A 25,342-nucleotide genomic window follows, 5' to 3' on the forward strand; every position below is an offset into this window, starting at 1 on the left:
TCGCCTGCCCTAGCCCAGGCTGCCTGTACCTGGACGAAGAATCGCAGCACACTCGTCCCTCTGTATCCTTGGGAGATTGGTTTCAGGCTACCTGCAGATACCAAAATTCAAGGATGCTAAAGTCTCATATAAAATGGTGCAATATTTGCGCATAACTTAGGTACATCCTCCTGTATACTTTGTCATTTCTAGATTACTTACAGTACCTAGTACAATGTAAATGCTATGCAAATAGGTGTAAATGCCGTGTAAATAGTTAGCTGGCCTACAGCAAAATCAACTTTGATTTTTGGAACTTTCTGGAATTAAAAAACTTTTTTTCTAACCACCCTGTTGGTTGAATCCGCAGATTTGGAACCAACTGTGACTGCTTCCAACCTGCCTCAGTCTACGTCCACCCCTGGCAGCCTGAGGGATTCTCCTAAAACCCACGTAGCTCTCCACTGCCCTCAGGCCAGCTCAGTAGAAAGACTTGGTGATCTTTCGTGACCTGGGCTCTCCAGCCTCAATTTTTGTCCCTTCCTGAACATCACAAGCGGTTTAACTGGAACTAGGAAAGTGCTTGCAGATGCCCACCGTGCCCTGCTCTCCACATCTCTCCGCACGAGGCTCTTGCTACCTGGAACACCCTTGCATCTCGGCTCCCTCGCGGGGGGGGGGGGGGGGGGGGGGGGGTAACCCCCACTAGAACGTCACAGCTGGCCTCCTACCATCCCCCGCCTTTCGGCGCTTGAAGGACGCAGCCTGAGCTTTTGGAGGAGTTGACATCACACAGTAAGAAGACGTCAGAAAACAAGGCCCCCAGCCGGCCACAGCACCAGGTCGTACACCTCGTCTGGCCCCGCAGCACAGAGCGCGGGCTAGGCGGGGTCTCGGGCAGCGTGGGCGGGGCCGCACTCTCGGGCCCGCCCCCGAGCGCCGGCGTGACGAAAATGGACGCCAACGTCATGACGTCGTGCTCCCTCGGACGCTTCCCGGGCACGGGCGGTCACGTGGGCCGCTTTTCGCGCGAAAACTGGCTGTTGCTGGCGGAGCGGAGAAGAGCACTGAGCAGCGATGGCGGTGAGCGCGGCGGAGTCTGTGCGTCTGCCGTGCGGGGCGCGGGCGGTGGGGGGCCGGGCGCGGAGCCGATTCCCGTGCTCCGGTCGGGCGGGTCTGCGAGGCCGGCGGGTCCCACCCCGGCAGCCCGGGCCCCCGGCCCGATCCGCGCGCTCGGGCCCTCCTTATCGTGCTGCTTTCGTCCGCAGCCTCGTCAGCTGACTGCCCCTCCACCAACCTGGGTCCCCGACCCCTTAGGTTGTGGCCGCTCTCGTGTCCCGTCTCCCCTGGCAGCTCCTGGTGCCCCGGGGGCCCAGAAGGGCGGGAACGCGTGCTGGGGGGAGGAGTAGGCGGTAAAAAGGCAAACCAGCTAACCAGGTAGCCTCAGTGGGTTGTCCCGGAGAAAAGGGGGTCGGGTGAGTCACGGTGTGTGTGAGGCATGAGCCGGCCCCGGGCGTGGAGAAGCCTTGGGCTCAGGGAGCGTGCCAGGCAGAGGGAACAGCAGGTGCAAAGTGTGCAGGCTGGGAGGGGTTTGCAGCGTGGGAGGACAGGGTCAGCCGTGGAGAGGGAGACCCTATGGGTGGGGGCGCCACCGTACAGGAAGCTGAGTGGGCCCTCACCCGCTCCAATCCATGTCCTCTTGCAGGAATCATCCGAGTCCTTCACGGTGGCGTCCAGCCCGGCCCCGAGGCGGAGAGGCAACGATCCTCTGACCTCCAGCCCTGGGCGGAGCTCCCGGCGCACGGATGCCCTGACTTCCAGCCCCGGCCGCGACCTTCCTCCCTTTGAGGATGAGTCGGAGGGACTGCTCGGCACAGAGGGACCCCTGGAGGAGGAGGAGGAGGATGGAGAGGAGCTTTTCGGAGATGGCATGGAGAGGTTCGGCGCTCAAGACCCTGCTCTCAGCAAGCTCTGCTGGGGGGCTGTTGTGTGTCCCGGGGAAGCAGATATATCGGAGCCTGCTTGCTTTGAGCACATCTTGGTCCAGGGTCTGGCGGGAGACAGGTTCATGGAGCCACAGCATATGTCCGTGTAACTTGCTTTGTCTACCTTAGAGTAGACCCAAAGGCCTTGGTAAGCCCCAGCTCCATGAGATGTACACCCCAGGGGACGCAGGGCATCTCTAATCCGGGGCCATGTCAGGGACCCCAACCGGGAAAGACAGGAAGCAGGTAGCCAAGAGTTTCTCTGCAACTTCAGAGAAACTCTGTGTGTGTGGGGGTGATTAATCAAGATTTAGATTTAATTCAGCCCACAGTTATTGTGCTTAATCTGTAGCAGACCTTGTGTTCACCGTTATCGATAAATGTACAAACGTAGTAAAGGTTACGGAGGCTTGTCGCTGAGATGGTGGAGTAAAGCTCTGTGAGTGAGCAAGGTTAGATTCCACTGGTGTCTCACCCTGTGTTAACAACCAGGATTTGGCCTATACATTAGCACTAGAATTATCTGAATGCCCGGGAACCTCGTGGAGATTCTGCTTTGGGGCTCTCTTTACTCTGACGTGGGGGCTTCAGACTTGGTGTGTATGAGAGTACTGTTCAGGCCGCCCCACAGTCCACAGGGAGAGCCCTTTGGGAGCATCCAGGGCACTCTGGACCGTTTGGATCTTCGCTTTAAGCTCCATCACTCCAGGTGATGAGCCTGGGTGTGCAGCACAGGCCAGCCAGAGTCTGGATGGATGAGGAGTCTGGACAGATCAGCCCTGAGCAGCTTCCCCACGTCAGCACGTCATTCCTTTTCGTGGCTGAGTCGTACTCCATTGTACGGACAGACTGCGTTTTGTTTACCCATTCATCAGTTGGTAGACATTTTGGGTGCTTTACACTTTTTAGCAATTAGAAATAGTGCCGCTAGGAGTTTCTTATGTGAATGTATTTTTACGTTCTCTTGGAATGGAATCGTTGGGTCACGTGATAACTGTTAATTTTTTGAGGAACTGCCAGACTTCTCCAAAGCAGCTGCACCATTTTACATTCCCACAAGTGGCGTACGGCGTTCGAGTTCTCCACATTCTCACCAGCACCTGTTATCTTCTGGGTTTTGACAGCAGGCACCCTACTGGGGGTGAGGCGGTGTCTCACTGTGGTTTTGATTTGCATTTCTCTGATGACTAGTGATGTTGAGCAGCGCTTTGCGTGCTTGTCGGCCATTTGAGTATCTTTGGAAAATTTGTCTTCAGATTCTTTGCCCGTTTTTTATCAATAGTTTGTGTCCTTGACTTTTTATCATTGAGTCGTAAGTTTTTAAAAACTTACTCTGGATATAGGGCATTTAGCAGACAAGTGATTTGCAAATATCCTCTTCTCAGTCTACGGCTTGTCTTTTTAATTTTTTTTAAATGGTGGGTTTTGATGTGTACTGTTTTAAAACTTTGCTGAAGTCTAATTTATCAAATTCTTTTAAATTGACCAATTAGAATTTCACTGAGGGCATCTCACATGACTTGAAATTCTTTTTTTTTTTTTTAATTTATTTTTACTTATTTATTTTTGGCTGTGTTGGGTCTTTGGTGCTGCGTGCAGGCTTTCTCTAGTTGCGGCGAGCAGGGGCTATTCTTCGTTGCGGTGCGCGGGCTTCTCATTGTGGTGGCTTCTCTTGTTGCGGAGCACGGGCTCTAGGTTGGTGGGCTCAGTAGTTGTGGCTCGCGGGCTCTAGGGTGCAGGCTCAGTAGTTGTGGTGCACGGGCTTAGTTGCTCCGTGGCATGTGGGATCTTCCCAGACCAGGGCTCGAACCCGTGTCCCCTGCATTGGCAGGCAGATTCTTAAGCACTGCGCCACCAGGGAAGCCCATGACTTGAAATTCTTAACGAGTTAGACAGGTACCTTTTCCTTGAGAACGCTTAAGAATTTGGAAGTGATCGATCCAGAAGCATACCTGGTTCTGGGTTCTGTTTCTGGTGTCAGTAGTGTGGGATTATCTGAGAGTGTTCTTTGACAGAGTCTATGGCCAAAAAAAAAAAAGAAGTTCCCCAAATTACCACGTCCTCTGAGAAAGGGAGAATTCAAGAGGACTGTCGTGGGGCCAGTGTGGTATTGGAAGCAGCTAGCCACCTTGACACCCAGCTCTGTTGAGTGACCTTTGGCAGAAATCCCATCACCCCCTCCCCCTGTCCTCGGTTTCTTCATCTTTCTGATGGAGGGTGATGTGTGCTTCCCCAAATCGCGGGGAGGGGAGCTGTGTTTGCCCTGGTGGGGGTCCTTGTTGAGGCATCAGTCCTTCAGATATCTGACAGGCGGTCACATGGAAGGTCTCGCTGTGGCTGGAAGGACTGAGCCACAGATGTGTTCGGGAGAGGCTGGTTGGGCTGATGTGTGTGGGCCTCCTGGGGTCCGGGGTTAGAGGCGGGGCTGCCAGAAACAAGAGTGCAGGAGGGTTCCTGCCCGTGGGGAGCTGCCTTGGCTCTCTGAAGGCCCTTTCAGCTGAAGGTTTTGTGGGTCCTCCGATTCCTCTTTGCTGCTGGTGCTCACAGCGCCCCTTTTTTACTGTGGGAAAACGCACATGACACAAGATTCCCGTCTCGGCCATCTCTGAGTGTAAGTTCAGTGGCATCACGGCACTCACGTTGTCGTACGACCGTCACCACCCTCTCCAGGACTTTCTTCCCCAAACCCAATCACGCAGGATTTCTGTCCTGTGACTGGCTTGTCTCACTGAGCACAGTGTCCTCAGAGTTTGCCCGTGTCACAGCAGGCGTCAGGAGGTCCGTCCTTTTGAACACTGTGTCCTTTTCGGTGTGGGATCCGTGGGGGAGCCTTTCGGAGCCTCTCCAGGTGCCCTGGCCGGGGCTCCGGAGCCCTCGGGAGCCCGGTTCCTGGTGGGGTTTTGTTTTGGGGTCTGGGTGCTAACAGGCTGCATCTGGGGGCCTCGCAGGGACTACCGCCCCATCCCGGAGATAGATGTCTACGAGCCCGAGGGGCTGGCCCCGGACGACGAGGACGTGGACGAGCTGACTGCCAGCCAGAGGGAGGCGGCCGAGCGGGTCATGCGGCAGCGAGACCGGGAGGCCGGCCGGGGCCTGGGCCGCATGCGCCGCGGGCTCCTGTACGGTGCGTTCTCGGGGAGCCCGGGGGAGGCGGGAGGCGGTGCGGGGAGCCGGCCCTGAACGTGCCCCCGGCCCCCAGACAGCGACGAGGAGGAGGAGGAGGAGCGCCGCAGCCGGAAGCGGCGGCAGGTGGAGCGGGCCACGGAGGACGGTGGCGAGGCCGACGAGATGATCGAGAGCATCGAAAACCTGGAGGACCTGAAGGGCCACTCGGTGCGCGAGTGGGTGAGCATGGCCGGCCCGCGGCTGGAGATCCACCACCGCTTCAAGAACTTCCTGCGCACCCACGTGGACGGCCGCGGCCACAACGTCTTCAAGGAGCGCATCAGCGACATGTGCAAAGGTGCGCCTGCCCCGTGCCCGTGGGAGGCCGCCCGCCCTGGCCTTGTGGCGGCGGGTTTGACAGACGGATGTGCGGGGCACGTGGGGCGCCGGGGCCGGGGCCTGAGCCCGGGGTGCCCGTCTTTCAGACAAAGTATCGTGGGTCCAGCGCTCTGTCCAGGGGCTACATACGTCTGGACCACAGCGGTCGTTTTTTTGTTTTATTTAAAATTAATTAATTTTTTTTTTTTTTTGGTTGTGCCGTGTCTTTGTTGTCGCGCGCAGGCTTTCTCTAGTCGTGGCGAGCAGGGGTTACTCTTCCTTGCAGTCTGAGGGCTTCTCATTGTGGTGGCTTCTCTTTTTGTGGAGCACGGGCTCTAGGTGCGCGGGCTTCAGTAGTTGTGGCGTGCGGGCTCCGTAGTTGTGGCTCATGGGCTTAGCTGCTCCGCGGCATGTGGGATCTTCCCGGACCAGGGCTCGAACCTGAGTCCCCTGCATTGGCAGGCGGATTCTTAACCGCTGCGCCACCAGGGAAGCCCCAGAAGTCGTTTTTGATGGGCTTACAGTTGAGCAGACTTTATGTGAAAATCTGGATTACTGCTTTGATCAGAGTGTAGCAGCACATTTCTGAACAAAGCAGCATGTGAGGAGGCCTGTGGCTCCTGGTCCCCCGCCGGCCCCTCCCCTCCCTTTTGTCTCACTTCCGACACGTTTCTTCGCAGGTTTCCTCCTAGCCTTGTAGGCACTCTGAGTTTGCGGCAGGCACCCCACGTGTTACTCCACTGTATCCCCCACAGGCACTGAGGTCCCGTTTCATAGGTCCAGAGCTTGAGACCTAGCATCGGTCACTTCTCTGGGTCCCGTCGCTAACGCTGAGCGGACTTGGGGGCGAGGCTGCGCCGCCAGCGCCGAGTCAAGCGCTCAGCGGGCTGGCCTCCCCTTCTCGCAGCGAGGTGGGCCTGCCCCAGCCTGCTCCGCGCTCATCCTCTCTTCCCGCCCCACCCACCTCAGAGAACCGCGAGAGCCTGGTGGTGAACTACGAGGACCTGGCCGCCAGGGAGCACGTCCTGGCCTACTTCCTGCCCGAGGCGCCGGCTGAGCTGCTGCAGATCTTCAGCGAGGCTGCCCTGGAGGTGGTGCTGGCCATGTACCCCAAGTATGACCGCATCGCCAGCCGCGTCCACGTGCGCATCTCCCACCTGCCCCTGGTGGAGGAGCTGCGCTCGCTCAGGTGAGCTGGCGGGGGCTCGGGCACCCGTGGGGGGTGGCGGGTGGCCGCGGCCAGAGACAGCCCACCCCGTGGGTCCTGGCCTCACTGATGGGCGAGGGTCCGGCCCCCGCCCTGCGGTCTCTGACGGCGCCTCGCCTCCACAGGCAGCTGCACCTGAACCAGCTGATCCGCACCAGCGGGGTGGTGACCAGCTGCACGGGCGTCCTGCCTCAGCTCAGCATGGTCAAGTACAACTGCAACAAGTGTGGCTTCGTGCTGGGGCCTTTCTGCCAGTCCCAGAACCAGGAGGTGAAGCCGGGCTCGTGCCCCGAGTGCCAGTCAGCCGGCCCCTTCGAGGTCAACATGGAGGAGGTGAGCGCGAGGCTGGCACCGTAGCCGCGGGAGCCAAGCTGCAAGTGCGTGTTGGCCCTGCGCTGGGGCAGGCAGGCCCGTGTGGTCAGCCCACGTGGTGTTCTCAAGAATTCAAGCCAGTATGTACAAACCAGACATTTAGAGCATCAACGTTTATGGCTTTTTCTTCTCGAGCGGGAAGATCTGGTGAAACTGGGCCCACGTCTCCCCTGGCTGCCCCTCAGCAGGGCACCTGCTTTCCGGTCCAGACTCCCTGGTACCTGCCTCTCTGGCCTTGCCCTGGGGACCCCTGATTTGTAACTGTCGGCGACACTGCTGTACCATCTTCAGGAGGCCCTGCTGGAAGGCTCTGGGCCTTAAGACTGCAGGCACGTAACACCCACCTTTGAACGTGAGCCACTCCCAGTGTAAAGTGTGGCGGGGTCATCACGATCGCTGCGGTAGAGCCCAGACCCCCCTCTACTGCTTTGCTACCACGAGTGATGGGCTGACGCCTCACTGCTCTATGATTCTGAGAAGCGCCCTAGCTGGAGCCGCCTTGCCAGGAAAAGCCTGGCAGCCCGCAGGCAAAGGCTGCCCCGTTTCAAAGTTCAAGTGCGCCTTGCCTCGGGGAGCGACAGCTGCAGGGCTGGGCTCCAGCTGAGCCCGTGCCTTTGCCCAGAGTCCCCCCTCCCCTTTACAGGTTCCCCCTTCACACACGTTTCTTGAGAAGCTACTTGAACGAGAGCAGAGTTGCAGGCTCTGCTTGCAGGGCACCTGGGACAGTAACTGGTGGTGGAATAGTAATTACGCCGGAGTCTGTGGAGCACTTGCTAGGTGCCCAGCGGTGGGGGGTGCGTTATGTGGTCTTCACACCTCGTGAGGCGGGTGCTGTTGTTGGCCCTATTTGACCTCTGAAGTAACCGGCTGAGGTCACCCGGCCAGGAAGTGGCCCAGAGGATTAGAACGGAAGCATTTTCATGCAGAGCGTGTGCTTAAAACCACCTTTTCCTGTGGCTCTTTTCTAGACAGTCGGTGAGATGATGGATGTTAGGTTGCATGCACAGTGCTGCCCTGTGACCTCGACAGTAAGCCCACACTTGGTGTAACTTGTTTCGTGGGCGTTGGTTTCAGTGCTTTTCACGTGTGACGTGACTTCCTTCTCCCTGTGTGGCTGTGGCTGCAGCGTTCGACCCCTCTTCTGCGGGGCAGGCACGGAGAGGGGGAGGCCTCGCCAGGGCCACACAGCTTAGGCCACAGCGGAGCCTGGCTCCAGTGTCCACGCGCACTGCGCTCAGCTGTAGGGCCTGTCACAGGGCTCTGGCTTCTGGCAGGAGGGAGGCATCCCGGGGCGGGGGGGCGGGGTGGCAGGAGCGGGGACCGTGCACCGTGGCGCTGGTCACAGTGGCTCGCCCCCCTGCCATCGTTGGTTCTGCGTATTCTAGTCAGTGGTGGGAATAATAACGCTGCTCTCCTTGCCCCAGGGCACCGGTCCAGTTCAGGTGACAAAGAATCGGTGCTTGGACAACAGCCCAGGCTTCGCCGGCTAGGGACGGGTCCCTTTGACCATCTGTTTGTCCCACGCAGACCATCTACCAGAACTACCAGCGCATCCGAATTCAGGAGAGTCCTGGCAAAGTGGCGGCCGGCCGGCTGCCCCGCTCCAAGGATGCCATCCTCCTCGCGGACCTGGTGGACAGCTGCAAGCCGGGAGACGAGATAGTGAGTGGCCGGGGGGCCGAGGAAGTTGGTGTGAGCGCTGTGGCGGGGGACGGGTGGCGGTAGCCCGGGGGGTGGGTCAGGGTCAGCTCTCCCGTCTGTAGCCCTGAGCTGCTCTCCCGTCTCTAGCCCTGAGCTGCTCTCCCGTCTCTAGCCCTGAGCTGCTCTCCCGTCTCTAGCCCTGAGCTGCTCTCCCGTCTCTAGCCCTGAGCTGCTCCTGGCGGGGGACGGGTGGCGGTAGCCGGGGGGTGGGTCAGGGTCAGCTCTCCCGTCTGTAGCACTGAGCTTTTCCTGGCGGTGGACGGCCAGCTGGGTGCTGGGCTTGGGAGCAGCGTGCTGTGGTTCTGCTGAGTTACTGCTCTCCTGTCGGTGACCCAGGGACCCGGAGGAGGGGTCGGGTGAAGCCAGTGAGGAGGCGGGCCCGGCCCGTGCTTCTGGCCCAGGGGTGGCCCTCCTGACCGCTCGCTACCCCCCAGGAGCTGACCGGCATCTACCACAACAACTACGATGGGGCTCTCAACACCGCCAACGGCTTTCCCGTCTTCGCCACTGTCATCCTAGCCAACCACGTGGCCAAGAAGGACAATAAGGTGGCCGTGGGAGAGCTGACTGACGAGGACGTGAAGAAGATCATCAGCCTCTCCAAGGACCAGCAGATTGGGGAGAAGGCAGGTGGAAGGCGGGCGGGCGGGCGGGGCGGCCGCAGAGTCAGGATACCCGGGGCTCGCCGTCTGGCCCACCCTGCAGCCTCCGTCTTGGTGTCCGGGTCTTGGAAGCTGGTCCCTTCGTTTGGTTCCCTGTGTCCGCTCAGTCCACTTGCCTTGGCGGGGGCTGTGCTCCAGGGGAAGAACATCCGGCAGCCCCCCTGAGCCTGTGTCCTGCCCGCGAGGACACGGGTGAGGTCAGGGCTCCTCAGGTTGTGCCGGGCTTGGACTGGAAGGGAAACCGGGGCGGCAGTAGGAAAAGCTTGTCTGGTGGGGTGTCCCGTGGCATCAGATCCCTGTCCCCAGTCGTTTCTCCAGGAATAGCGCTACCCTAGCACGGGGGTTTGCTTTTCCCTTTAACTGTAGGCTTTTTGCTGAGGTTGGGGGGACGGGGGTTTTCGTTGCAGAATTTACAAATACAGGCGACCCCTGGACAGTGCAGGGGTGAGGGGCGCCCACCCCGACTCTGTTGAAAGTCCACGTGTAAGTGGACCCGCGCAGATCAAACCCGGGTTGTTCCAGTCTCAGCCGCAGGACGCTAAGTTCCTGTTGATGAAAGTTCTGCCGCACGGCCCTCGGGCTCCTGGGTCGCCGGGTGGCCCCTCAGGCTCGTGGCCCTCCCCCAGCCCCCTTGGCATCCCTCTCCCCTCGCCTCCCCACTTCCTGTTCTCTTGTTGGTGCAGGACCGCCCAACTCTCTCCCTGGCTGCTCTACTGCCGCACAGCTCAGGTCCTTGCACCCCCGTCGGCCACCTGTATTAGTCTGCCAAGATTGGGGGCACACGGGGAAGGCGGGTGTCCCTAGCCCCAGGAGGACAGGCACTGCAGTTCCACCAATGTGCTGGGTCCTGAGGGACCCTCCAGGGCCGCGTTGTTCAGGCTTCTCGGTGGGAAGTGAGACCCGGTTGTCACCCTCATGGGGCTTGTCCTTTACTACAGCCCTGGCAACCCCCCTCCCCTGCCCCGCCCCCGCCGAGGGAAACCAGTGCTAGCGTGACGGGCATGTTTTCAGAATCTCGACGGAGCATTTGGGCCGGTTTCTGAGGGCGGGGGACTCTGAGTCCCAGGCATGTGTCAGCTTGTCTACACACACACCTGACGTGTGCAGGTGCGGGGGATCCGTGTGCTTCTAGAACACTTCCCTAGCGCCCGCCTGCCCTCTGCCTGCCGTGACTTCCCTCTGCGCCCTCTGCCACTTCAGAGACGAGTTGACGGGTGACAGGGAAGATCCAGAAATGGTCAGGCTCATTGGAACGGTTGGAGCCGGAGGTTTGCCGGCTGGTGGCTGGTGGGCCCCGTCCAGCCTGCCGACGGGTTTTTTCCGACTGGTACGTGGTTCTGTTTTTTTGTTTTTCCAAATGTTTGAATGAGTTATTATTCCTTAGGAATAGGGAGATTTCACATAAAAACGTGGGCGCCCAGGTTTCGATATTCCAAGTCGGGTGGTCTGTGTCTTTAGGAGCACGTGGTGTGCTGGGTGGCCGCCGCCCTCAGATGGGTTCCCTCCGGTCTGCCGGCTGCCCACTGCTGCGGGCTCTGCGTCAGTCCGGCTGCATCAGCCCGGCTTCCACCCAGCTTGCCGCCGTGGGCGTTGGATCCCGTGGGTGCTGGTGGGGTGAAGCATTCGAGAGATGTGTGTTGTGCCTGACACAGAGTTTGGAGAAGTGACAGGAGACGCACGCAGCCTGGAGCCAGACTTAGGGTTGAGGTTTGGCCTCGTGCTCCGTGTGATCAGATGCGCTGCCCCGGCTGTGAGCGGAGACGGGGGTCGCACCCACTCGCAGAGTTGTTCTAAAGGTTAAGCAGGTAAGCGAGCAGGCGTGGGGTGTCCGCAGCTGGCGGTCACGGTTACAGGTTGTTGCAGCTGGGGCGCTGGACGGGCCAGCGGGAGGACGAGCACGGCTTTGGGGCCTGCGCTCGACGATTCCTGTGCTCACTGTGGTCGTGCAGGTGGGTGCTGGGCTGTCTGAGGGCGGTGGGCGGCGCACCTAAGACTTAGGAGTGTTGGGAGCCTGGGGTCGGGTCCTGGGCGTCCTCAGCAGCAGGTGGCCTGTTTCCTCCTGTGTGATGTGGAGGTCGTGGTGGTAAATGGAATAACCCTTGGGAAGTGGGTGTCACGCCCTGGCAGGTCTGGGTTGGGGTTCACCCCTCTTACCAGGCGCTAAGTTGCCCTGTCACTTAAGGTAGCTGGGTCAGCACGGGTGCACCGAACAGTGTGGCAGTGGTGTGGCCGCTCCCGTGCCCTTCAGGCCGGCAGGGACGGCACAGGGAGCCTGCGAGCACAGCAGGCAGGAAGCGGGCTGCTGCCCTTGGTCCCAGAGGGAGACATTACCTCATCCTGCGAGGTGCCTGGTGCCCAAACAGCACCGAGAAACGGTCTGGGTGGAGACGCCCAGGCTGGGCAGTCCTGGCGTGAGGTCTCTCCCAACAGAGGTGGGGACTCAGTAAGGGGATCGTTAACGTGTACGGAGCGCCGAGTATCCGCTGGTCACTGAGCGATTTGCAGAGGGTTGTCTGTGTCTTGTTATTGATGAGTAACCTGAGCCGTGGGGCGGTGGGGGCCTGGTTTACGTAAGACGCCCACGTCACACGGCTAACAAGTGGCAGAGCCAGGGTCCCGCCAGGCCGTCCGGCCTCCACCCCTGCTTCCAGGGGCCGCCCTCTGCCCACCCATGCGGTTCCCACGTGTGGGAGGTGCCTCTGAGTGTCGGGTTCCAGGGGACCCAGATCAAGGTTATCGTGAGTTTCAGGGGACCCTGGCCCACGTATTAAAAGTCACCACAGAAGTTGTGAGACGCGAGCGTGGCACGGTGTGGCAACGTTGTGTGCCCTTTGCCAACTTCTCCTATCCCCGAGGTCATGGCTGGTCTGGGCTCCTCTGTGCAGCCCCCTTCCCTGTTTTTGTGTTTTGTTTTGTTTTGTTTTTTTGCGGTACGTGGGCCTCTCACTGCCGTGGCCTCTCCCGCCGCGGAGCACAGGCTCCAGACGCGCAGGCCCAGCAGCCATGGCCCACGGGCCCAGCTGCCCCGCGGCACGCGGGATCCTCCCGGACCGGGGCACGAACCCGCGTCCCCCGCATCGGCAGGCGGACTCCCAACCACTGCGCCACCAGGGAAGCCCCCCCGCCCCGTTATTCTGACACAAATTCAGACCCACCCTTGCACCTGCGCCTACATCAATGTGTCTCTCAAGGCTCTTTTTTTACTAAACTGACCCTACTACTACCATTGTCACACTTGAAGATACCAGCAGTTCCTAGGGTTGATGTTCACTTGGGTCTACAGTTCCCTGGTGGTCTTTTTGTTTTTGAAAAGTTTCTTGTGGTCAGTGTCCAAGTAAGGTCTACACTGATTCGTTGACTGTCTCTCATCTTTTTTTAAATTTATTTATTTTTAAAATTTTTGGCTGCATTGGGTCTTCGTTGCTGCACGCGGGCTTTCTCTAGTTGCCGCGAGTGGGGGCTTCTCTTCGTTGTGGTGCGCGGGCTTCTCACTGCGGTGGCTTCTCTTGTTCTGGAGCACAGACTCTAGGCACACGGGCTCAGTAGTTGTGGCGCACGGGCTTAATTGCTCCGCAGCATGTGGGATCTTCCCAGACCAGGGATCGAACCCGTGTCCCCTGCATTAGCAGGTGGATTCTTAACCTCTGTGCCACCGGGGAATCCCTCTTCCTCTCACACACGCGTGCGCGCGCGCGCACACACACACACACACACACACACACACACAGAGCAATTGGCGAAATGTCTCGACGGCTTTCCAGGTGAATGTCTCACCTCCCGGTGGACCCACCTCCCGGCCGCCCCGTGTTCTGAGCTCGGTACCTGCAGTCCTGCGGGAGCCGGGCTTGTGTAGACGCCTCCTGTAGTGCTCACAGCCCCCGTGACCTGGGCAGTGTCATCTCCTTTCCATTCGAGGACACAGGCTCAGGCAGGCCACCGATCGTGGGTGGGGTCTTCTGCGTCAATGCTGTTGGAGCCCACCCCCGCCCACGCGGGCCTGGGTCTCGCCTCCTGCTCCTGTTCTGCGTGCGACCTTGGGGCAGTCCTGCAAAAGGACGAAGTGAAGGGGGTCAGGCCGGGGTTCTGGTCAGCTTTCAGGTTCGGTGACTCGGGAAGAGCCAACCAAGTACAAGGCCCGGAGTTGGGGGTGGGTCTCAATGCGGGGTCGGGGGAGTTGCAGCTGTGCATGGGCGCTCCAGGCCGGAGCACATGTTGACCGTTCCCATCGCCCCGCCCCCCACCCCCAGATCTTTGCCAGCATTGCTCCTTCCATCTACGGGCACGAAGACATCAAGCGAGGCCTGGCACTGGCTCTGTTTGGAGGGGAGCCCAAAAACCCTGGTGAGCGGGGCAGGGGGGCTACCTTCTCTGCAGGGGGCTTGGTGGGAGCAGTTCCCGGTGTCCCGGGAGAAGGATACGCCCATGGGTGGCTCATCATCCCAGGGAGAGCACAGCCCACAGCCACGCCGCTGTGCACGGATTTAACTGTAGAAGTAATACCTGAACGTGTGTTTGTGTTACATCCTTTTCTGGAGTCATTACAGGTCTCAGAGGGGCCCCCGTTGACCTCCCTGTCTCATCATGGTCCCTCCCTGCAGGTCACCTGGGTGGTGTCCGGGGGACATGGGCAGAACTTTGTGTGGCTGTTCAGATAGATGACACGTGTGCTGATACGGAAAACATGGCACTCCGTGACTGTGGCATGTTTCTACTAGCCAGTGTAGTGCTCCCTGTCTGTGTGTGAGGGACTGTCCGTGACGTACCCAGCTGCCCCGTCAGCACGGCTTTGGCATCGTTTCCTGTGGGCACACAGAGAACGAGCTCACGCTCTGAAGTCACCGTGTGCCGGTCCACATCGTGCCGCATTCAGCTGCCCTGGCTGGAGAGCACGTGCACGGCCTCCAGTGTGTACATTACAAACAGCGTCTTCATAGGCACCTCCTTGTGCACCATGGTTCTGGGTTCTGTGCTCAGAGTGGGGTGGCTGGTCCTGGGCATTACATCCCTTTCTAGAAAGAACATTGCTTTGTTGTTTGCAGTAAGCAGGCTGGGAAGTCGGGGACGATCCAGCTCTGTCCTGAGCCCCCCCTGCCCCGTTCCTGCCCCCAGGCGGCAAGCACAAGGTGCGAGGTGATATCAACGTGCTCCTTTGTGGAGATCCCGGCACGGCCAAGTCTCAGTTCCTCAAGTACATTGAGAAAGTGTCCAGCAGAGCCATCTTCACCACCGGCCAGGGGGCCTCGGCCGTGGGCCTCACGGCGTACGTCCAGCGGCACCCCGTCAGCAGGGAGTGGGCCTTGGAGGCTGGGGCCCTGGTCCTGGCGGACCGAGGAGTGTGTCTCATCGATGAATTTGACAAGGTGGGTCCCTGGGCCCAGAGCTGACGTGTGGGCTGAGCCCGCGGTGGGGAGCGCGGGGGCCTTGTGTGAGACCGTGGTCGGGCAAGAATCCCGCGTTTGCCCGCCATGCAGATGAACGACCAGGACAGGACCAGCATCCACGAGGCCATGGAGCAGCAGAGCATCTCCATCTCCAAGGCCGGCATCGTCACCTCCCTGCAGGCCCGCTGCACCGTCATTGCTGCCGCCAACCCCATAGGTGTGTGGCTGCGACGGCCGGGGGGGGCAGACCCGGGGGCCCTGCTCCGGGACCCGCGCCGCTGAGTCTGAGGAAGGAACCGAGCAGCAGCAAGTGCCCCTCCCCTGCGTTTCCTGCTGGGGGTGGGGTGGGGGGACGGGAGACCCCCGGGCTTTCGCTGAGCCGTGTTCTCAGGAGACAGGAGGAGCACCTAGCACTTAATAGGGTGGGGCTGGCCCTTGGTCTCAGCCAGCAAGTGGTTAGAGAGCCCAGGCGCCCCTGCCATCTTGTCCCCGGGTTTTCCTCGCGGGAGGCGGCTGAGCGGCCTCAGGCTGATTGGGGCAGCGTGGGGAGAGCCTCACGCAGGCTTGTCCGGGGTGCCTGGAGCAGGCCCTGCATCCCTCCACCACTGATTCCCCTCTCGTCACTGAAGCCACACGGGTTGGAAAGAACCTTGTACAGTCAAGGAGAAGAGGGGCCCCGGGGAGCGGGAGCCCTGATGGGGACCTGCCTTTGTGATGCAGGTGGCCGCTATGACCCCTCGCTCACCTTTTCGGAAAATGTGGACCTCACGGAGCCCATCATTTCCCGCTTCGACGTCCTGTGTGTGGTGAGGGACACAGTGGACCCAGTCCAGGTATGCAGCCCACGCCCTGGGTGTGCGCAGTGAGTTTGGGGACCTGGCGTCGGCCCAGGGCTGTGGCTCGCCAGGCTCAGGGAAGGGCTGCCATGTGGACCGTGTGTTTTCCACTTGCTCTCAGTCCAGAGTTCCTTGATTTCTCTCCTTCGCCAACCCCTCCCCGGCTACCCACCCACCCACCCAGCATCGCCCACGCTCTGCCACCAGCTCCCGAGTCTCCTCACTTCTCGCTGCTATGAACCTCGTCCCAGCTTCCCTCCTCTGGGCCGATGCACTGCAGCCTTGGTGCTGGGCCCCCGGCTTCTCCTGTCAGAGGCCAGCCGTCTTTGGGGGCACGGCGGACCTGCCTCTCCTTACAGACCTGCTCTCGGCCTCCCATCCCATCTCTCTGGCAGGGAGTCCACCATCCCCGAGAGGTCTCTCCCCCTGCCCCTTCCTCATCCACACCCCCTCACCTTCTTGGGCTTCACTCGTGCTCTGTTCTCTTCTCCCAGGTGTCGTGACTGGGGCTCTGGTGGCCTCAGCTGGAGGCTGTCCTCCGGCCTCCATCCCACCACGTGCTTCTCTTCTTCCTATAGTGTGAACTCTGTCTGTGTCCTCTGCCCTCAGTGGGGGGGGGTGCGCCCCGGGAGCTCCCGGCCCATAGCAGGTGGGGGGACACGTGTCGTTACAGAGCGTCTTCAGTGAGCTGACCTACTCCAAGCCAGGCGCCAGGCTCAGCCCGCTCTTGTCCTCTCCATCTTGTCTCAGGATGAGATGCTGGCCCGTTTCGTGGTCGGCAGCCACATCAGACATCACCCCAGCAACAAGGAGGATGGGGGCCTGGGGGGCGCCCCGGAGCCCCCCATGCCCAACACATATGGCGTGGAGCCCCTGCCGCAGGAGGTCCTGAAGAAGTACATCATCTACGCCAAGGAGAAGGTCCACCCGAAGCTCAACCAGATGGACCAGGACAAGGTGGCCAAGATGTACAGTGACCTGAGGAAGGAATCCATGGTGAGGGCCAGGTGGGGCAGGTGGGGTGGGGCAGAGGGGGACGCACGGCAGAGCCTTGTCTGTGTGCTCAGCGGGTCCAGGAGCACTGGAGCAGCAGGACGGCCTTAAAGACACGATACTTACTCACCTTAACTGTTTCGTTTAGATGGAACTTAAACGTACGTGCATTTGTCTGTCTCAGGGTACAGCTGAGGTCTTTGTTCTTGGGCCGTTGATTTAGTTCCAGTGACTTTGCAAACATCTCACCCGAATGAGCACACGCCTGAGCTAGTTTTCGTTCACTCGTGGTGGGGAGAGAATTTAAAGGCAGCTTGCAAGCAGGTGGACTGCAGAGTTCTTGCAGGTTGCTCCCTCTCACCTACCTAAGCATGACAGCCACTGCTCCCTCCCTTTCCCTCCCTCCTAACACCACCTTTTCACTTAGTCAGGTCTTTTCAGAGCATTAGCTTGGGCTTCACAGAAACACAGCTTTGTTTTCTCCCTGTGCTGCACTGCGTCAGGCGGGCCCTGGTACCTGACAGTAACAAATACAGCCGCCCACAGGCGTGTAGACTCCGGGCGCCCGGGAGCTGCCAGGAGCACATGTGCTGGGCTGGCGGTGGCAGCCGTGAGCCTTCGCGCTTTGGGAACCAGGGGAAGCTTGGGCGCGCCTGGCTCCGGTGGGCGCCACCCTGCAGGGGGGTCAGCTGGGCCTCCCGGCGGCACCAGCTCTGCCCCTCCGCTACGTGCTGGCTGTCCCGCGGGGAGACCTGACGCGGCCCTCCCTCCAGGCCACGGGCAGCATCCCCATCACGGTGCGTCACATCGAATCCATGATCCGCATGGCTGAGGCCCACGCGCGCATCCACCTGCGGGACTACGTGATGGAGGATGACGTCAACATGGCCATCCGCGTGATGCTCGAGAGCTTCGTGGACACGCAGAAGTTCAGCGTCATGCGCAGCATGCGGAAGGTGGGGGCGGGGCCTGGGCCGCGGGAGTCCGGCCTGCCCCTGCCGCCAGGAGCAGCTGGCCGGGGGGGGGGGGCGGGGCCTGGCAGGAGGGTCACCTCCGCTCTCGCCGTAGACTTTTGCCCGCTACCTGTCGTTCCGCCGGGACAACAACGAGCTGCTGCTCTTCATCCTGAAGCAGCTGGTGGCCGAGCAGGTGACGTATCAGCGCAACCGCTTCGGGGCCCAGCAGGACACGATCGAGGTGCCCGAGAAGGACCTGGTGGACAAGGTATGGGCATGGCCAGGGGCGGGGTCTGCCCGGGCCGGGGCAACCACGCGGCTTGTCCGAGTTCACGGCCGTTGTCCGGGCTGAAGTTTCAAGCCCCGTGTCCAGCTGCAGACCCTCCCTCGGCCTCAGAGCGGTTCGCTCTTCCCTGTGCCGGGGACAGAGGCGCCGCCTGCCTGCCTCCCCCGCTGGGCCTCGGGCTCGGGACCTGCCCGCGCGTCCGCACGGCTCACCGGTCGTCCCCTCTTCCAGGCTCGTCAGATCCACATCCACAGCCTGTCTGCCTTTTACGACAGCGAGCTCTTCAGGATGCACAGGTTCACCCACGACCTGAAGCGCAAGATGATCCTTCAGCAGTTCTGAGCGTCCGCGGCAGCCCCGTGGTCCTGGCGGGAGGGCAGACCTGGCGCTGACTTCACCCTGCTGCCGGGACCCAAAGCCAAACTGCGCGGGGCTCCGAGTCGTGGGGCCGGGCTCGCAGCGGTGCCGTGGGGCTCCATCCACCCCACGTCCGAGGTGTTTGATTTCCTTGACTCACTCCCTCTGCTCTCATCTCGGGGCACTTGACTTCCCAGAGCTGCGTTTTCAGCCCTCTGACAACCGCCCACCACTTGCAGGAGGTTCACCTGACCTTCTGGGGATTGAAGTCGATTGTGTTCGGGCCCCTGGGGGCTGTTCTAGGGTGCTGAGCACGGAAGGGTGTCACCAGAACTGCTGGCCTCTTGGCATGAGTTCCGTGTCCTGTTGCTTTTGCTGCCTGTGGTTGAAGAGCAAGTTCTCAGTATTTGCAGCGTTTTTCTGAATTGTGTCCTGCAGCCTTCTCTAGGCTCCCGTGAGTAGGGGCAGCGTGTGGGTCCTGCACAGATGGGACCCTAAGCTGTCGGCACAGCCTCGCGTCCTCTGACGGCCCTGCAGCCTTGGCCTCACGCCAGTGGGAGGAGTGGGTTCGGGGTCAGATGGTGAGGGTCGTCGGAGCCGGGCCACCCCCTCACCATTGCTGTGTGATCTGTTCTCCTACCTGGCCCTTTCCTCATTTTCTCTCATTTGTACACTGAGTTCTTGTTCTGTCGTTGTAGTTTTTAATAAAGTGGAGTAAACCTGAACACTGGTCTGAATTCCGTTTTCATACTGTAACCCAGGCTCTCCTGGACTTGCCCTGAAGGCCCTTCCACCTTTCGCCTCTGGTTTCCTGCAGGCGAGGATCGGGCTAGGAGAGCGGCTTTGTTTGTGCGTCCGGTCCTGCTGGGGAATTCGGTTGCTGCCTCTGTGGTCTCCGTGAAATCAGGGGACCTCGGGACAGACCTGTACACCCAGAGGGGCTGGAGGTGACCAGGCTGTGGAGGGAGCAGCCCTGCTAGCCCTAGCACAGCCGTGCTCTGACAGCTCCCCCGGGGCGCTGCACGCCTCTGGGTCTTCCTGCTTCTTACCCGAGACGGAGCGGAAGTGTCTCCTCGCGTTGGATCGTCCCTCTTGTGCAGGTTTTGCCTTCTGGAACCTTTCAAGGTGAGGACTCGGGTGAAAGCCCTGCGGACGTCTGATGACACGGTATGTCTGATGCCTCACTCACCTCCTCCCCCAAATCCTGGAGAGCCTGCCGTGCGGCTGCCAGGCCTGAAGAGCACGTCAGACGTGGTCTCTGCCGGGATGGGGCAGATGGACTCCAGTCAGCAGGTAAGGAAGAGCCGGGCGGAAGGATCGGTGCTGTGGGCCTGCGTTAGGGGGGAGGTGACCCTCTAAAAGGGGCTCCTCACAAGCGGGAGTGGGTACGGCTGAAGCAGAGCAGGCAGGCTGGGCTTGCAGGCTGAAAGGAAAGCTTTTTCTGCGCCTATGCAACACCTCACGTGTGCATTTTCACGCCAACCCATTGTCCGGTTGTCTGTGGTCGCAGACTGGGCGTCAGCTCCAACGCCAACTACAGGAGTCCAAGCAGACCCCACAGGTTTGGCTCAGACGCCAGCCACAGCTCACCTGCGCCTCTGTCCAGCTGGGCTGCAAATAAGAGACTCCCACGCCCCGTCTCGGGTTTGGTAACTCGCTGTAACGGCTTCCTAGACCCAGGGCGAGTTTCTTTCCATTAACCGATTTATTACAAAGGCTATATTACAGGATGTGGATGAACAACCAGACGGAGAGTCCCGGGCACAGGAGCTTCGGTCCCCATGGAGAGCAGGGTGCATCGCCAGCCCAATGTGGATGTGTCCTTGTCACCAGCCTGGAAGTCCTCTGAACCCCTTCAGTTCAGATTTTTGTGGAGGCTTCATTATGGCGTGCGTGCTGGTCGGATCATCAGCATGGGTGATTAGATTAGCTCCTTCTCTAGCCCCTCTCCCCTCCCAGGAGGTCAGGGCCTGGGGCAAGTTCCAACCCTCTGATCACCTGGTTGGTCCCCTGGCAACTAGGCCCTCTCCTTAGGGGCTTTCCAAAACTCACCTCCTTAACAAACTTAGGAGTGGTCAAAAGGGTCTTGTTAAGAATAACGAAGACATTCTTTTCACCTGAATTACTCCAGAGCTGTTTCTGGAGCGAGGGATAAAACCCAGATCTTACTACGAAAGATGCTTCTATCAGTGTCTCTTATCACTTAGGAAATTACAAAGGTATTTTTAGAGTCTGGCCAGGAGCTGGGATGAAGACCATGTTATATTTCTTACTCTATCACAGTATCACACAGGTCCAGTAAGGCTCTGAGTCTGACTGCAGTACATGGCCCTGAGGCTTGTAAGCAGGAGACGAAGCTGGTCCCCCGTGTTTTACAGGGAGGTCCTATCCGGCCACAGGGAAGTGAGTGGAGAGAGAGAGTAATGGAGGGGCTGAATGGGAGCCTGGGGTGTAGCCTAGAGATGGCGGTGGTCTGGACCAGGGGACGGGGACAGTGGACCTATTTTAGGTGTATTTTGCATCTCATGAATAAGAAGTACTGGGAGAAAAGAAGCAGCCATGGGTGATGACCAGGCTTCTGGCCTGAAAGATAGGCTGAGGTCAGGGGAAAACCGGGAGCTTCATGTAGACGAGTTGGCTGGAAATGCGTTTGACGTCCCAGGGGAAACAGGAACTTCGCGGGCAGGTTTGAGTCTGGGCTGCTGAGTGCAGGTTTGAGCACGAGCTGTAGTGGTCCAACAGGTGTCCCCGTGGGGCTGGGTGTAATCACCCTGCAGAGAGCAGAGACAAGCGATCGCCGCTGGAAGCTTGAGTGCCCGTCGTGTGAACCAGCAAAGGACACTTAGGAACGGGCAGGTGCTGGGGGAAACTAGAGGAGGGATTGTTCTTGAAGCCAGGAAAGGGAAACTTTTCAAGAAGGTTGAGGTCAACTGGGGCCCAGACAGCTTCAGGGTCAGGTGAGACGACAGATCTGTCCCCTGTGCCGTGTTTCATCCAATGTCAGATGCCACCTGTTACAAGAATCACCATTATTTTAATATGCTACTAAGGCAAAAATGCTAACATTTAGAAAGGCTGGATGCCGTCAAACCGTAAAACGTCCCAGTTTAGAGTTGTTGGAAATAGTTGTAAATGTGCCTCTTAAGTTGAAATCCGGTATCTGTGGTAACACGGAGGTTGACAGTGACCTTGACCAACAGTGTCAGTGCAGCGTGAGTAGAATAAAGGGAGTGGGAGTGGGTAAGGAAGCGGAAATTGTACGCGTAGAAACTTGAGAAGTCTCCTTCTGAAGGGGAGCGGTGAGATGGGGCAGCTGGCAAAGTGTACGGGATCGAGGGAAGGTTTTCCTTTGGTATATTTTAGGATTGAACAATTAAAAGTTTTTATTCATACAATAAGTTTATTAATGGATTAATCTGAAAGATAACTGCGACTGAAAAAATAAGATACCAGGAGGTGTGATATACAGGTAAAAACTTTTAAGTATACAGTTACTACATACTGCTGTATGTGCGTTATAAAGACTATAAAATGTATGCTTGTGGACTTGTGTTATTTTAAGTAACAGGTTTATTGAGTTATGGTTAAATAACATGATTTAAAATGTACGGCTCAGTGGTTTTAGCACATCATCAAAATCAGTTTTGGGACATTTTTATTATCTCCCCACCAAACCCATAGCCGTTAACGTTCACTCCCCTTCCTTTTCTCCCACCCCTACCGCAGCCCTAGAAAACCACAAAATGTACTTTCTGTCTGTGTAGATTTGCCTGTTCTGGACGTTTCATACACATGGAATCATACGCTATACGGTGTTTTGCAACGGGCTTCTTAGCATAATGTTTCTGAGGTTCATCCCTATTGAAGCATATGTCAGTGCGTCATTTTTTATTACTGAGTAACATTCCATTTCAGGGATATGTCACATTTCACTTATACACTCATCAGTTGATGAGCACTTGACTGTTGTGAATGATGCCGCTGTGAACATGGCTGTAACAGCTTTCTGTGTGGACGTGTGTTCTCTCCTCTTGGGTGTGTCCCCAGGAGTGGAATTGCTGGGTCATATGGCAGCCCTGTGTTTCGCTGTGGAGGAACCACCGCACTGTTTTCCAGAGCAGCTGCACCACTACTCTTCGTTGTGGAGCACGGGCTCTAGGCGCACAGGCTTCAGTAGTTGTGGCACGCAGGCTTAGTAGTTGTGGCCCATGGGCTCTAGAGCACAGGCTCAGTAGTCGTGGCGCACGGGCTTAGTTGCTCCACGGCATGTGGGATCTTCCCGGACCAGGGCTCGAAGCTGTGTCCCCTGCATTGGCAGGCGGATTCTTAACCACTGTGCCCCTGAGCTCCTATTTATATATCTTTTATGGCTTATGCTTTTGGTATCATTTCAAAAATGATTGCATAATCCAAGGTCATGAAGATACACCCCTATATTTTCTTCAAGTAGTTTTATAGTTTTATCTCTTACATTTAAGTCTTTGATCCGTTTGGAGTAAATTTTGCATGTGGTGTGACATAGGGGGTGTAACTTTCTACACGGGGATGTACAGCTGTCCCAGCACCATTTGTTGAAGAGACTATTCTTTCTCCATTGGTTGCCTTGGCAATCATATGACCATAACTGTGAGGGTTTATTTCTGAACTCTCAATTTTATTCCAAGGATATGCTTATCTTTGTGCTGGTGCCAACTTTGTTTTTCTTTCTGAGATTGTTTCAGTCATTCTGGACCCTTTGAATTCACATATGAATTTTGAAATCAGCTTATCAATTTCTGCAAAGAAGCCACGAGGAATTCTGATGAGGATGCATTGAGTCTGTAGATCAACTTGGGGATTACGATTTTAGCAATTTCATTCCTTCTCATGCATGAAATGGAATGTCCATCCACTTACACAGGTTTTCTTTAACGTCTTTCAGCAGTGTTTGTAGTTTCGTGTTTATTAGATTTATTTCTAAGTTGTAAGTGGAATTTTCTCACTCTATTGCAGTTTGTATGTTTCCTATTTCTGCTATAGCAAATTACTATAAATTCAGTGGCGTAAAACAACGCAAGTTTATTATCTTACGGTTTGGGAGGTCAGGAGTCTGAAATAGGTCTCACTGAGGTAAAATCAAGGTGTCAGCAGGGTTCTGAGTGAAAATTCCTTTACTTGCCGTTTCCTGCTTCTAGAGGATCCCTGCGTTCCTTGGCCAGAAATTGCGTCACTCTGAGCTCGTCTTTTGTTGTCCTGTTTTTCCTTGACTCTGACTCTCCTTCTTCCCTCTTTCCATTGTAAGAACCCTCGTGATTACCCTGGGCCCACCTAGATAATCCAGGATCATCTCCCATCCCATATCCTTAACTTAATCACATCTGCAAAGTCCCCTTTTCCACGTGAGGTCATGTATTCACAGGTGCTGGAGATTAGGGACATCTCTGGGGAGCCGTGATCCCGCTTACCACACAGTGTATAGAAATACATTTGATTTTCGTATATTGATCTTATATCCTGCTACCTTGCTGAGCTCATTTATTAGTTCCAATAGTGTTTTTAGTGGATGAAAACCTAGGATCGTCTGTGTACAAGATGATGTCATCTGTGAATGAGGGTAGTTTTACTTCTTCCTTTCCACCCTTGGATGCCTTTTATTTCATTTTCTTGCCTACTTGTCTGGCTGGAACCTCGGTACAACATGGAATGGAAGTGGCAAGACTAGACCGCCTTGTCGTGTTCCTGGTCTTGGGGGAAAGGTTTGTCTTTCACCATTAAGCATGATGTTAGCAGTGGGGTAACATGCCCTTTTTCAGGTTGAGGAAGAATCCCTTCTATTCCTAGTTTCTAGAGTGTTTTTGTCATGGAAGGGTGTTGAATTGTGTCAAATGCTTTTTTTCCACCTATTGAGCTGATCATGTGGGGTTTGGCCTTTATTCTATTGATAGGGTGAATTGGTTTTCAGATGTTAAATGTTAACCTTGCATTCCTGAGGTAAATCTCACTGGCCATGGTATAAGACTCTTTTTATATGTTGCTGGATTTGGTTTGCTAATACTTTGTAGAGTGTTTTTGTATCTATGTTCAGAAGAGGTATTGGTCTGCGATTTTTTTCCATGTAACGTCTATGTCTGGTTTTGGTACCTGGGTAATACTGGCCTCATAGAATGAGTTTGGAAGTGTTCCCTGCACTTCTGATTTTTGGAAGAATTGGTATTAATTTTTCTTTTAATGTTTGGTGTTCATTTTTATATGGTCGTATATCTCATTTCCCTTATGCCTTTTGTGTTCGGTTAATAAATGACCTATATTACTTCCCAATATTTAAAGCAACTTTTTAAATGATTAGATTTAGTACTTCAGTCTAATGGGTATGATGTATGATGTGAAATATGGATCTAATGTTATATTTTCAGATTAACTGACATAACACTGTTGAATGAATATCTGTTCTCCGCCATGTTGAAAAGCTTCCTCTGTAAAGCATTTTCATGTGTACAGTGGTCTGTTTCTGACCTCTCTTTCATTTCATTGTTCATGCATTTATTCCAGATTCAGTACCACAATATTTTAATTTCTGTATGTGTTTTGTTCAAAATTTCTATTACTCTTGAGTATTTTCTCTTCAAGATGAATTTTTTTAAATAAATTTATTTATTTATATTTATATTTGGCTGTGTAGGGTCTTCGTTGCGGTGCGCAGGCTTCTCATTGCAGTGGCTTCTCTTGCTGCGGAGCATGGGCTCTAGGCACGCGGGCTTCGGTAGTTGTGGCATGAGGGCTCAGTAGTTGTGGCACACGGGCTTAGTTGCCCTGCGGCACGTGGGATCTTCCTGGACCAGGGCTCGCATCCACGTGTTCTGCGTCGGCAGGCCGATTCTTAACCACTGTGCCACCAGGGAAGCCCTCGGGGTGAATTTTTAAATCAGCTTGTCAAATTCCACAAAACATTCTACTGGGGGTTTTTGTTGGCATTCCATTGCATTTGTTGATTACTCTGGGGAAGAAGTGACATCTTTACAACATTGAATCTTCCCATTCAGGGACAAGATACATTTCCCCCTTTGTTCTGGTGTTATGTGAAGCTTTAGCGTTTTCTTCATTTAGACCTTATACCTCTATTTGGTTTATTCTTGGCTTTCAATAGTGGTTGTGGATGAGATCTTTT

General features: G+C 56.8%; 1 protein-coding gene across 3 annotated transcripts; it reads left to right on the forward strand.

The window, feature by feature from the left end:
- The first annotated feature begins 932 nt into the window (after positions 1 to 932).
- On the forward strand, positions 933 to 18,923 carry MCM2 (minichromosome maintenance complex component 2). 3 transcript variants are annotated; one of them, XM_032648477.1, is made up of 16 exons: positions 933 to 1,062; positions 1,685 to 1,917; positions 4,913 to 5,088; positions 5,164 to 5,427; positions 6,417 to 6,636; positions 6,780 to 6,987; positions 8,554 to 8,688; positions 9,162 to 9,353; positions 13,637 to 13,730; positions 14,499 to 14,749; positions 14,861 to 14,987; positions 15,491 to 15,603; positions 16,357 to 16,602; positions 17,373 to 17,555; positions 17,668 to 17,823; positions 18,073 to 18,923. In XM_032648477.1, exons 1-16 carry the CDS (start codon positions 1,057 to 1,059, stop codon positions 18,181 to 18,183), a joined length of 2,715 nt encoding a protein of 904 aa, XP_032504368.1. In that variant the 5' UTR covers positions 933 to 1,056; the 3' UTR covers positions 18,184 to 18,923. The 3 variants fall into 3 exon arrangements, with proteins under 3 accessions (XP_032504368.1, XP_032504369.1, XP_032504367.1); XM_032648476.1 differs by having other exon boundaries at positions 1,024 to 1,080; XM_032648478.1 differs by lacking the exon at positions 13,637 to 13,730 and having other exon boundaries at positions 9,162 to 9,357.
- Positions 18,924 to 25,342: the final 6,419 nt, after the last annotated feature.

Source organism: Phocoena sinus, chromosome 11 (genome assembly GCF_008692025.1).
Source record: "Phocoena sinus isolate mPhoSin1 chromosome 11, mPhoSin1.pri, whole genome shotgun sequence".
Lineage (NCBI taxonomy): Eukaryota > Metazoa > Chordata > Mammalia > Artiodactyla > Phocoenidae > Phocoena > Phocoena sinus.

Bases quoted from the DNA above. Each gene is read 5' to 3' on its own strand.
- MCM2 (XM_032648476.1), top strand. From the start codon at position 1,057: ATGGCGGTGAGCGCGGCGGAGTCT. The intron at 5,428-6,416 runs GTGCGCCTGCCC...CACCCACCTCAG, and splicing joins CATCAGCGACATGTGCAAAG to AGAACCGCGAGAGCCTGGTG. The intron at 15,604-16,356 runs GTATGCAGCCCA...ATCTTGTCTCAG, and splicing joins ACACAGTGGACCCAGTCCAG to GATGAGATGCTGGCCCGTTT.